This window comes from Fragaria vesca, linkage group LG5 (genome assembly GCF_000184155.1).
Source record: "Fragaria vesca subsp. vesca linkage group LG5, FraVesHawaii_1.0, whole genome shotgun sequence".
NCBI classification, from domain to species: Eukaryota; Viridiplantae; Streptophyta; class Magnoliopsida; order Rosales; family Rosaceae; genus Fragaria; species Fragaria vesca.
This window is the reverse complement of record NC_020495.1, coordinates 15,333,330-15,342,891: the sequence shown is the minus strand read 5'-3', so window position 1 is coordinate 15,342,891 and position 9,562 is coordinate 15,333,330. Positions and strand designations below refer to the sequence as shown.

General features: G+C 37.2%; 1 protein-coding gene across 1 annotated transcript in view; it reads right to left on the bottom strand.

Moving 5' to 3' along the window:
- Window positions 1-3,531, bottom strand: part of LOC101298229 (TMV resistance protein N-like) — a 4,769-nt gene extending 1,238 nt beyond the window's left edge. The window contains exons 1-5 of the mRNA XM_004301416.1: window positions 3,017-3,531; window positions 1,812-2,913; window positions 1,188-1,463; window positions 495-1,068; window positions 16-350 (exon numbers count right to left, since the gene is read on the bottom strand). Of these exons, the coding sequence (XP_004301464.1) occupies window positions 16-350; window positions 495-1,068; window positions 1,188-1,463; window positions 1,812-2,913; window positions 3,017-3,531 (2,802 nt within the window). The remainder of the gene's footprint in view (window positions 1-15; window positions 351-494; window positions 1,069-1,187; window positions 1,464-1,811; window positions 2,914-3,016) is intronic.
- Window positions 3,532-9,562: the final 6,031 nt, after the last annotated feature.

Sequence of the window (9,562 nt, the reverse complement as noted above, 5' to 3'; positions counted from 1 at the left end):
GAGAGAGAGAGAGACCTGTAGTAGTATGCTCTCCTTAACAGTTTCACTGATATTAGTGCACCCTTCCATTTGAATTTGTAGCATAAAATTGGATGGCTTATCCAAGCCGGGAATCTCAGTTAGTTTAGGAGAATCTCTGAGATTCAACTTAGACAAGGTCTTCATTTCAGAAAGATTCGGCATTCTTTCCAGTGCAGTGCAACCATCTGCACTCAGCACCGCCAAACGTGTTGGGGGTAGTTCTGGGATTGCATAGAGGTTTGTGCAATTATTTAAAATTAGAGTGACTAGCTCAGAAAGTCCCCTGAGGCTTGGAAGCCTATGGAAACTATTGCCACTTAGATCCAAATAATCCAGAGATGGCAGACTCCAAAAGTTCGTAGTTTCAATTGCAGCATCAGTTAAATTGCAACCATCCAATGTGAGATATTGAAGCTTGGAAAGTCCACCAAGACATGGAAGGCTACCAAAAGAGTTTCCTCCAAGATCCAATTCTTCCAAAGCTGATAGACTCCCAATACCCTTGGGAATTGAACCATCAGTTAAATTGCAGTCTCTAAGATACAGTTCTTTCAAAGCCCCCAAACCAAATAATGATGGAGGGAATTTTACATATCTTCTTGGCAACAGAAAAGACCAGAAGCGAGTTGGAAACAAGTTTGATGGTGGTTGTTTCAGGCCACATAAAGATAAACGTTCTAGGTTCTTCAACTTTGTTATGGAAGATGGTATTTCTCTTATGGCTGTGTCATCTGCTAGCAGAGTTCTCAAGGATACCATCTCACCTAAGTCCTTAGTCAACTTTTCAAATTTTGAACAGCCAGAAAGAATAAGAGTTTCAATACCTTTCAACTTGGAGAAAGTCACTGGGAGCTCCCTGAGCATCTTACAGTCTTGAAGATTTACCAAAGCAAGTCCTTCAAGATCTCCAATGGTCTGGTGAACCTCGGACAAACTCTTACAGCCTTTGAGTATCAACTTCTCGAGCTTAGGAAGTTTTGAAAAGTCTGGTGATTGTCTCAAGTAATGGGAATGACTGAGATTTAGAATCTTCAGCTTCTTAAGCATCTGTTAGACAAAAATAAAGAGATCCAAATTCAACTAGATATACTGAAGAGATAAGAACTTGATGTCAACATGAACCAAGTACACTGACATTATTATTAATTTGTTAGAGCATATTGTACCCTAGATTCAGTCCAAGCTTGTACAAGTTTGCTATATCGCAGGTCAATAGAAACCACATGTGGTAAATTAAAGTTGTTTGGTAGGAACTTAAGAGGGAATCCACGCCAGCACAGCCACCTTAACGAGTTAGAAAGATGCTCATAGCCTCCACTGAGCTGCACGAATTTGAGTTGGAGCAATCTTAATCTTTTCATATTTGCAAATGCTTGTGTGCTGAAACTAGTCTCATTGGATTCTAGCAAACTTAGAGTGAGCCCTTGAATATCTTCAGTTCCCTGTTAACCAAAGGCAGCAAGTAAGAAAATAGCGGTGCATGTGGAAAGTAACCTATGTATACACAGATGATTCAGAGTCACAAATGCATGAACATAAAGAGAGGTAATCAGAAGCTCGGATAACAGTTTTGCTAATCAATGCAGTATGGATGAAGATTTTCCGCATCTGGGCCTTGCTTGGTGCCACTGAACCCAATTAAATGCAAATGCAGAACACTCAATGATATGACAAATGAAAGTAATCAACTAGACTAATACAAATCAATGGAATACAATTATTAGATGTGATGTATACGAATATGTTGTAATACATACATTTACAATAAAGTTCATCAAGGAAGTACTTACAGAATGTTCTGTCAATACATCTGTTACATCTGTAGGATGCCACAATCTACTACGCTTTCCAGGGTCACTGGGGGACTTTGCACGAACAATTTCTCTGCCCATGTCTCGAAGCAAATCATGCACCATCAGCTTGTTCTTTTCACATACAGTTACAAGGCGTCGCTCAAGGAGGACAGTGATTCCTATTTCTGCAAAAAACCCACAACCATCCAATATTTGACTGACATGTTTCTTGTCCATTCCTATAAAGAAACAAGATATGTCAAGAAATATATTCTTCTCTGTATCATCGTTTAGTCCGTCAAAGCTTACTCTGAGCTTTTCCTGAATTTGGCCAGGAGGAATTGTCTTCCATTTATCCAGTGCACTTTTCCACTCAGCTATGCTTCTTCCAAACAGAAAAGATCCTAAAACTTCAAGAGCTAGTGGCAAGCCTCCATAGCAAGCAACTATACTACTTGAAAGTTCAGAATGTTCTTTATCAGGATGACTACTTCTGAAGGCATGCCAACTAAAGAGTTCAAGAGCCTCTGTTTCATTCATTTCTGGAGCCAGATATATTGAATCCACGTTAAGTTGCTTTAGCAGATGTTCATCTCGGGTTGTGACAACAATTCTACTTCCTAAACCAAACCAGTCACTGCTTCCAGCTATTGCATATTGCTGGTCTAGTTGATCTATATCATCGATTATGACAAGTACCCTTCTACATCGAAGTCTTTCTTTTATCATATTGATCCCTCTATCAACACTTCCGACCTTTATCTTGGTTGTTTTCAAGACATCACAAAGAAGCTGTTCTTGCAAACGAACATGCCCATTCGGTTGTTTTGTAGTTTCCCTAACATTTGCCAGAAAACTAGCACCTTCAAAGCTATCACAAAATTTGTTGTATATGGCTTTGGCAATAGTTGTTTTCCCTATCCCACCCATACCCAAAATTCCAATCATTCTAACATCATCTAGCTTATCACCTAAATGCTTACTCATTTCTTTCACCCGAGAATCGATTCCTACCGGGTAGACCGCTTCATATAGGTATGTGTTGTTCAAGTGCCTAGTTATCTCCGTAACAATTTTGCTGATAAACTTTGCTTCATGCCTGGAAATTAAATTCAGAAGCAGAACTAAGACTAACAATAACTAAGTTACTAGTGGAAGTGAAAATTGACATAGTAAAGACCAATCAATGAAACAACTATTACCCATTTGCAGTGTTATTCAGATCCCAGCCAGACAAATTTGCAGCTTCAGTAAGAGCAGCTCTCCACCTGAGTACCTTTTCCTTCTCCAACACTAACCTCTGTTCATGTTTCCGAAACGCTTCTGCGAAACTACCAATCTGTCTTCTCACATTGGAAGGATCAACGTCAACGAAAACTGGGAACACCATTTGCCTTAGTGTTCTTCTACACTCCATGATCTTGACCAACTCCTCCAGACACCAACTCGAATCCGCATACCTCTTCGAGAACACAATCACGGCGATTCTCGACCCTTGGATGGCCCGCACGAGTTCGGCCGTTATGTCTTCCCCTCTTCTGAGTTCGTTGTCGTCAATGAAGGCATTGACTCCGGCCTGTTTCAGCGCCGCGTAGAGGTGGCCGGTGAAGGTGTTACGTGTGTCTTCGCCTCTGAAGCTCAAGAACACGTCGTACATCCAATGTCTTGGTTTTGAGGAAGACGAAGACAGAGATCCTTGAGCTTTTCTTTTAGCCATTTCTAGTTTTTGCAAGAGAAGACCTGCAAAGACTGAATAAAAGGGGCAAGGCTTGGTATAAAAGTCGTTGATTAATTCCATCTCGTTACCATGTACCCTTAAATTTTAAGGCTTTGACTTAATCAACAAAATTTAGAGCCGAGACTTAAAAATGCAAATCCTTACCCGCCTTAAAGGCCGATTTCGTTAGGGTTAAAAAAGCCGGGTAGGACCGGTCTTACTCGGTCTTTTAAATAAGGCTAAATAGAGCTGAAATGGGCTAGTTTTAATTTATTTTTTTTCTCAAAATTTTCTCAAGGATTATATCACTTATATGTAATACACTCTATTTTTTAGTCATATTTAAAATACATGCATATATATATATTATACTTAAACTTAGAACATGTATCAATAAATATTAATCTAAGTGGTTATATTCATATACCTCATGAACTATCTCTCTAAATCATCAAAATTCAATCATTGTTTAACAAAGCAAAAGGAAATCAAAGAAATAAAACTTACAAAACCAATTACAAAAAAGAAGATTAGTTGTATTGATCTAAAAAATAAGAGACATATTAAAAACAATAGAAAAAGTATATAATTATTAGGGCCTAAAGGGCTGGTTTTTAGGGCCGGGCTTGGCCCTAGAGTCGAGTTTCATTTGCTCGACCCTTACCCTAACCCTATTTGAGAAAGGCTAGGGCCGGCCCACCCTAATGGAGGGTCGGGTAGAGCTTTGGGGTAGGGCGGGTTTTAAGGCGGGCTAGGGCCGAAAGGCCAAAAGATGAGACCTATCTCCCACAATAGGTGGTTTGGTAAAACTAGGAAAAAGGGAGTGTAGAATGTAAAAGTTTGAGTGCAAGTTTCAGCACCCTTTCTAAAATATGGACATGAAGCTTTTTATAACCAAACGAAAATGGTAATTACAATCATGACTTGCCCATAAGGGAAACGAGAATAATCATGTTAGATAACTCGAAAGCAACCTAAAAGAAACTATCAAGAAGTTCAACCAAGAAACCAAAACAAAATGCAAAAGCGCAAAAATCTAGAACCAAAAACAAAAACCAAAATAGAGCTAGGACAAACCCTAAACCTAATTTCTTAAACTAGCTCGAAATAAGAGGTTTTCCCGGGTTCCTCCATCACTAATAAATCTAAGGCAATTGGTGTCGTTTCTGGTTTCTCCTTTGGAGTACCTTCAATAGCCAATGCACGTTTGACGGACTCGAGCATTCTTTTCTTTTGTTACATAACTTTAACATTGGTATTGATCTGCATCTTCCATGGGTGAATGTCCTCTTCCTTCGGTTGATTCCTCAAATCCACTAGCCTCCCAACCTTGTGTTTCTTTAGAGGAGATATGATTAGAGAACCTACAAAGTTAGGAAAAGGGAGCTCCAGAACAAGACCCAATGTAGCAGATTCAGCTTCTAGCAATGTCACTTGACCCTTAAGTTGTTTACCAAGATCGGCGGCACCCACATATATTGATGCATCGCATTTTTTGCCGATGCGGACAGGTAGGTCCACTATTGTGTTTAGCTGTAACACCCTAATCCGGATTAATACACAATTACCAAAAATTAGGGTGTCACGAGAACATTTAAGAATACCAATTAGATCTTACAGCGATCTGAAAAAATCAAATAGTGGGATCTTAATGAAATTAAAACACAAACCCAAAAGACATAAACCCAAGTAGTTTCATGAAGAAATCATGATCTGCTTGAACCGAGGAGCTCCCCTTCCCGTCGTCAAATCCCCCTCCCTTTTTATAGGAAAGATCTGCAGAAAGTCGGTGGAGGAGAGATAAGGATGAGAATGTCGGTGGCCATTGCCGACCTTTTCTCCCATTCTTCTCTTTTCATTTCACGAAGTCTCTCGACTTCTCCTCTTTTTTTTCTTTTTTTTATTATTTATTTTAAATGAAGTCCACATGTCTATTTTGTCTACATAAATTGAATTACTAATTCATTAGGATATTACATTAGCAGTCATGTTTCCTTTAATTATGTTCTGTACTCTGATTAATCACAGGAATATGATGTACTTAACTTATTTAACCTTTCATAATTGGTATATTAGTTGCATGATGTGTGCAACGTAACTTAACTTCTATATGAAATCTAGAAATCTTGAATATCATAATAGTATAACCTAACATGCTCACTAATGTTTTGTACCACTAACAACCATACAAGATTCACCAATAAATAAACAATGAATCAATAAGCATTCAAAACCCTAGAAATTAGCCTAGTTTACATTTCAAGTTTACATTTAGCAAGTTCCAAGTTGAATTATCTCCAAACTAAAAATCAAATCTACCCTATATTGCATATAATCACCGTGAACAGTGGTTCACTTGTGAGTCCTTATCTGTGACTTGTACATTTGCATAATCTTTTAGCATCCTTTAGGTTTCCCTAATTAGAGTGGGTTTTCCAATCTCTTAGGTATGATATCTCATACTCATAATCTCCTACACTATAACTTGGCATTTATACTTGAGGGTGTCTTTTTAGTTAACACGGTGGGACGGTGACTGCTGACGGCGTCTTTGGTTGGGTTGCCAATGGTTATGGCAACAACCTTGCATCTAAGGACGCTGACTTCAAATGTGGCCTCATGGTGTTGGACGATGGCGGCGCTACGATGGTGACCATCAGTAGGCTAAACAATGGGAAAGCTTTGGCTGATGAAAGATCTAGAATGGCCCTAAGGATTCTGAGTGTCGACTTTTGGTACATGAGCTTGTTCTGGGCCTTTTCAATTCATTTAGTTTTGTAGTTGAAACCAGGGAAACTCTCTCTGCGTAGGGTGGTCCCAAGTGTTTTTGAATATGTTAAGGCGGCTCCAACCTAACATATGTTGGTTACTAGATAGATGAGCTTCACTTTACGGTTAGCGGCATAGAAATTGCTTAGGTTTTTCTAGGTATTTTTGCATGGTTCAATTCTTAAGCAACCCTTATGGGCAGATCGTGTTCATGTTGTTTTTCTACATTTATCAGTACAAGGCCTGACATATATTGATAAAAAGTTGATATATGTTATTTGACGTCAGTACATAATTCGTAATGCAGGTTTGAAGTATGCATATTATAGATTATCTTAAGAAGCCCATATATAAATGAAATTGGTTCATACTATTTTATTCCTCATTGATTTCTTACTTTTTCTTCCTGCAGACTTGTAGAAAAAGAAATAATATTCCCTGGTAAGAAGAAAATCTGTTGTAGACGCATCTTATCAATTCGTACGAATTACCTAATTGTTCCTCCAAAACTGTGACATTAATTTGCAACTGACACCATCTAAAATATCACATTAATTCTAGTATGATATTTATTCAATATTTGAAAAATGAAAATGAAATATATACAAATGAATTTATCCCTTGCACTATCAATTTTGATCTACATGTGACAAACGAGGTATACATGTATGCGAAAAAAGAACGAGCGAACTATATCAACATACCCAAAATGTGGCGTTACGTTGACTTACCATATTTTTCGGGCCCCGCTTATATTTTGCTCCTTCCTCCCGGTGGTGGATATTTCTAAATAAAATAGAGAACTACAAGTTTATAGGCAACAACATTTGTTTGTTAGTAGTTTTGATGTGAGCCATGTACTTCCTTTAAAATAGAAGCACCGCTACTACTAATTTAGATAAAGAAGATGTTACATTAAATATTCAAAAAAAAAATATTGCATTAAATATATCTTGACGCCAAAAACATTACATTAATTCTTGAAACATTTTGTAGTAAGAAACGTTACATTAAAAATAAAACACCAAAAACATTTAAGTCTTGAAACATTTTTCATTAATTCTCAACTTATATCTTGACTTGCTATATAATTCCAAAATTTACTTGAACTACTAACAATGTCAAAGGTTACGAGACATGTCATAATATTAATGTTTTCCTTAGCTGTCATGTTCTTGTTTCTTACACCTTTTGCAGTTGCAATACTAGTTCTTGAAGAAATTGTTGATCAGCCCATAATTGCATCTCAATCATCCATACCTAAAGCATATGTTGACCAATTTTTAGGTCATTGCTTTGAAAATCTTCATGATGATTGCGGGACAGAAGTTGTTTTAAGTCTTTATCAAGATGAAGAAATGAGCGAGTATTGTTGTGGAATTCTTATTGAATCAGGAAGAAGCTGCCATGATGAAATCGTAACGATGTTTTTGAGAGATAAGCCCAAGTCATATGCTAATAAAGTTTTGATAAAGAGCAGTCAACTTTGGAAAAACTGTTCTATCAAATAATGAGGATATACTCAAATATTTGATTCTATGTTGCTTTTTATTATTATTATTATTATTATTATTATTATTTTATAACTTTGGAAAAACTATTCTATTGTATAATGAGCATTTGCTCAAACATTTGATTCTATGATGCATTTTTTTAATCAAATGATTTTAATTAGCTTGTTTGATATTTCTATCATGTAGAGAATATATAAGTGACATTTTTTTATGAGAAATATGCAAGTGATATTAGCGTTAAAAAAGTTGATCAAGATTAATGTTAAAATAGCAGACAATTTTTAAACAAAAAAAACCGTAGCCGCTTTTTCAAGTAGAGCCGCTTTTTCTAAGTAGAGATAGAGCAAGTGTTAAAAGAGGAAAACCTTAGCTATCCCGCCCCCATTTTGAAAGCAACAAGCTTGTTGCATCTCTTGGTTTGGCCGAGAAGAAACCGGTGGATCTCTGACCACCAAAGAGAGAATGTTTCTGTCGGCATTAAACTCTCTTGATTGGAAAAGTATTGACTGGTAAACGCTCTTTTCTGCCATGTTCGACGTTCATGGAGATCAAATGGAAGGTATTTGGTCCTAAAACATGGCACAAGTATGATCTTTATCCTTATCGAATCATTTGATAAAAACTGGTTTCTTAGTGGATAGCCTTAAAGCACATACACACATTGACCAATTGGGTGATTGATTGGCTGAAATGTAGAGAAATATGAATGCACCGGTTAAAATTGGTTGGACTAATTAATCGGTTCCACCCGCCTCACCAATTCAATGAATAATTTTTGGTCACTCAAATAGCCTGACCCATTGGTGGGCTCCACACCCATGTGCAGCTCTCTCCAACGATTATATACAACGTTAAGTTAAATTTTGCAACTGTTATTTAATTGTAATATATATATATATATATATATATATAATCACCAATGGTAATTTTTTATTTATTAGTTTTTTTATCTGAAATCAACCATATGGTTCTTCTCAAATCTTGTATAAATATCCAACCCCTTCATCTTATTTCCTCACACCAAATTTCATAAAAACTAATAACAAGTTAACATTTGAATTAATGAAATGTGAATAGTTAATTAGCACGCAAATTGCCTTCAATTGGTGCATTTACAAAGGAGAGACAATTGCCAATATAAGGTGAATAGTGAATTAGCAATACCAATTTTATTGGCAAATCAGCAATTACCCTTACCTCATGGGTGCATATGCTCTTAGGGTTTTGATTAAGCTCCCCCAATGGTGCTAGCGTCATATTATGGTGTTTTGTTCTATTGCAAGTGTACCATGACTGACATTCTAGATTAAGGTATGGAGTTTGGCACCAGCGATCAAATCTAATCGATGTTCATGTCGATTAGGTTCTACTCTGACCTAATATATACAAAATTATCCAGTGGAGTTTGATTCAGGCAAGATACACATTAGGTTTGGACATTTACTAATTAATTTCTTACTCAACAATATTTATTGTCAATGTAGAGAGTGTGGTTTCATTACTCATGTTGTGATATGCTCCTCCCTCTCCAAATTTCCATTCCTAAAACCCTCACCAAACCCCACCTCCTCCTATCCCTCAAATCCCTCTCCGACATCGCCGCCACCTCTCTTGCCTTGGAGCTGTCGTCCCTCACCACATATATCAAGAAGGCGGCTCTCTTCAACTTCTACCTTACCCTCCTGATTCAGGCTGTGTAGTTCCTCTTCCTCATAGTGGCGGTCGACAAGCTTTACTACTTGTCGTCG